This window comes from Sprattus sprattus (assembly GCF_963457725.1).
Source record: "Sprattus sprattus genome assembly, chromosome: 13".
NCBI classification, from domain to species: domain Eukaryota; kingdom Metazoa; phylum Chordata; class Actinopteri; order Clupeiformes; family Clupeidae; genus Sprattus; species Sprattus sprattus.
Window position 1 is genome coordinate 31,267,936 of NC_137911.1, and position 3,596 is coordinate 31,271,531.

Here is a 3,596-nt window from a genome sequence, read left to right on the forward strand (position 1 = left end):
TGTTGTGATCATGGTTGTGATGACTGTCCTGTCTCAAACTTATTCAGGTTCGGTTACCGTGGATGGAATACCCGTTCGAATTCAACTGATGGACACTGCGGGGCAGGTAAGGCTGTTGGCTAAGCTGCTAGACTTCACAAACAAACTTTAAATGATAAGTCTGATGTAATATTTCAATAGCGTTCTTAGTATTTTAGACCTTGACCTAACTTCATCATCATACTCAGACATGTATTATCCCCCCCTCAATGACCCACGAAAAACTAATGGGGACTTTCTGGATTTGACAAATCAAGAGTCAAGATTCAGGAGATGTTAACCCAGTTTATATTTAGTAGAATAAAACTGCACTCTCAAGCTTTTCTTGATTTTAAGACCAGTTTCTTTCCACAGACGCGTTTCGGCCTTAAGCCATCGTCAGTGTGTGACACAAACATTCTTTTACTTGCACCCGAGAACGCATTTATATTTTTTTGGAAGTAGAGCGCGCCTATCCCTACTAACCCAGTTTCTGTGTCGTTCTTGCAGGAGGAGTACGACGAGTTTCGGTCGCTGTGTTACGACCACACGGACGTCTTCCTCCTGTGCTTCAGCGTGGTCAACCCCACGTCCTTCCACAACATCACCACCAAGTGGATCCCCCAGCTGCGAGCGCGCAATCCTACATTACCCATCATCCTCGTGGGCACGCAGGCCGACCTTCGACACGACGTCAACGTTCTCATCAACCTGAACCAGCGCCGCTCCAAGCCCGTTCAGAACTCTCAGGCCCGCGGGCTGGCCGAGCAGATCCACGCCCAGGACTATGTGGAGTGCTCGGCGCTGACCCAGGAGAACCTGAAGGAGGCTTTTGACTCGGCCACCTTCGCCGCCATTAAACACAAGGCCTGCCGGGCCCGGAAACAACTGGGGCTCATGGGGCGCGCTAAGACCTTCTCCAGCGGAGGGTGGAAGAAGTTCTTCTGCTTCATCTAGGCCAAAAAAAAAAAGACACAGAGGAATTAATGCCTCAACCCATGGACTTGTAGCGTGTGTGTGTGTGTGAGAGATAGAGAGAGCGAGAAAGTGTGTGTGACAGAGAGAGAGCAAAAAAGTGTGTGTTTGTGTGTATTTGTGTGACGGGGAGAGAAAAAAGGTGTGTGTGTGTGTGTAATGATGTGTCTTCTGGTTTCACACCATATGCCTTGACTCCAACTTGTCATTGTGTGGCAATGGTTCAGTGCCATACTCCCTCACCTGTGACTGACTCTTCACTGCTTTATGCTTCCTGTGGAAGTCCACAAATCCGTCTCATCTGTTGTTTCTGTTTGAAGCGGTGATGCTTTGGGTAGCTCTCTCATGACTGAAACCCTTTGAAACCTGAGAGTATTGTGGGCTGTATGTATTGTGAAACCAATTTAAATGACAACATTTTATCAACATTTTCGATCTTTTGTGTTTATTTCTTTTTGTATACCTACCTGGTTTTTAAGCATAGTAACAGACATGTGTAAGTTAACACTCAGAAAATGGTGAACCTTCTTATAGAAGAGCTCTGTGGTTTGGTTCTCCTGGCAAAACAAAACCACAGAGCTCTTCTTTCAGGACGTTTACCACTAACTCAGAGTAAACTGACCAAGTTTAGTCCCTAAACCACGTACACACCCCCTAGATTCTGGGTTTCTTGATTTAATTTATTTTGCAGGAAAGTTGTCACAAAGAGGTTTACAGAGGAAGTGATTTTCGTTTTAAAAATGGAGGGAAACCTGGGGTGTCAACACCCAACAAGCCAACAGGGGGTTATACTGACCCCCGCCCCCTCCCCTGTAACCCCCTTGAGGGTTAAACCCTGTTTTTGCAAGACAAATCCCCCTCGGACTGGTTAGATTGCATGACAAAGAACCCTCCAGTCAGGCTTTTCACCTCGTCAAAACTACCACCGTCTGTGTCTTTTAAATCCACAAAGTGGCGAGTTCATTGTAAGACTCAATGTTGGCCATCAGTAACTGAAAATGAATCCGGTTTCAACGGGGATTATTGCGGTAATGTTTTAAAGTTCATTTCTACCACAAGAATCTCTCCTGGTTTACCACATGTGGCAGCCTGGATACTCCAGCGCCGGATCGGGTGTAAGGCAGAGTAGGTCTGTTTGCCTTGACAACATCAAGTTTGCCTTCAACGTTTTCTTCTAATTGTCTGTTTTCCAAAACAGCGAAACTGTCGTCCTCCTAGTTTTTACGTCATCGTAGTTTTATACAGTTCCAGTCAAAAGTTTGGACACATAGTTAGCCTACATTTTTTTTTTTTAAAGTGTTTTATTTACTTTTATTATTTTCTAAATTGTAGATTAATACTGAAAAAATGTATACTACAAAATATCACATATGTAATGATGTAGGCCTACTAAACAAAACAAGTTTTATCTACCATGTAGAACATGATAAAAGTAAAGAAAAAAACTTGGTGTCCAAACTTTTGACTGGTACTGTATATAAAAAAAATGCCGATTGCACTTTTTACAAGGACGTTTACCATCCCATTCAGTCCGACAGTCAATCAGTTAGTCAGTCAGTCAATCAATCAGTCACTACATCAATCAATCAAATAATCCGTCCGCGTTCAGCCCCTTAATTAACATGTGCAAGCGTGAGTTCATCCTTTATACTCCATACTTATCTTTCGGATCAAAACAGAGGTGAGAAATGTAAGCCTAATCGTGACATGTCGCGTATTAATCAAGCTGATTGTTTCGATTGATGACCGCATTATTTGAACAGCTGACTATACGTAGCCTATGCCAATATTGCCTTAAGGTTAGCATTGTCATGCTCCTGTAGTAGTGTAACAATTATAAACGCACAAGACTAAAGTACTAAGTCATATAACAAGAGCACATAAACAAATGGACTGAGGGAGGCGCGCAAATGTCGTCTCAATGTCAAGTATTTTGTGTTAATGTAAGGTAAATTGGTCTAGCAGTATGTTTGCATATTCAGAACATATGCTTTGATCTCCTTTAAGTACCTTTGAGCACAATTGTAGGCTCTTTAAAATTAAAGACAGACATCCCGACAGAGATAGTTGATAGTCTCATTATTTTAATGTCATTACAATAAAAATAACTTCACTAACAAAGACTTCATTCTTTCCAATCTTTCCACAATATTTACAGCTGAAGACATAACGACCAGTTAGCGTAAAATTCACCCGAGACTGGTTCCTGTTCCCATCCTGAAGTTTTTTCAGGATTGCCCAAAAACACACACAGGCTTATTGCTGTCCCTGGCTCCTGTACGAGGATACGCGAGGCTTCCAATAGATTCATTAGATTACACCGTTTTGTTCATCCAAAGGAGTCGAAGATCATAACGATGACGATGATGATGATCACACACTTTCAGGAGGAGCAGTACGTTTCAAAGTGCACATGATCACCGATCGCTGGATGCCAACAACACACAGTACGGAACGGGCACGCTCACAACTGAAATAACCAGGTGTCTGACACTCCGCGCGCGCCCGTTAGTCAGGTCCCCTTGTAGACTCTAACGAGGAGACAGTGGGGTGAAGGAAGATCGCACATTTTCTCATTTTTCAAGAAAAATATTCATTGTAAG

General features: G+C 43.0%; 1 protein-coding gene across 1 annotated transcript in view; it reads left to right on the top strand.

The window, feature by feature from the left end:
* The window catches only part of rhov (ras homolog family member V), a gene marked incomplete at both ends in the record, with an annotated part of 1,187 nt that extends 212 nt beyond the window's left edge, over positions 1-975 (top strand). The window contains 2 exons of the mRNA XM_080850587.1: positions 48-106; positions 529-975. Coding sequence (XP_080706713.1) covers positions 48-106; positions 529-975 — 506 coding nt within the window. The remainder of the gene's footprint in view (positions 1-47; positions 107-528) is intronic.
* Positions 976-3,596: the final 2,621 nt, after the last annotated feature.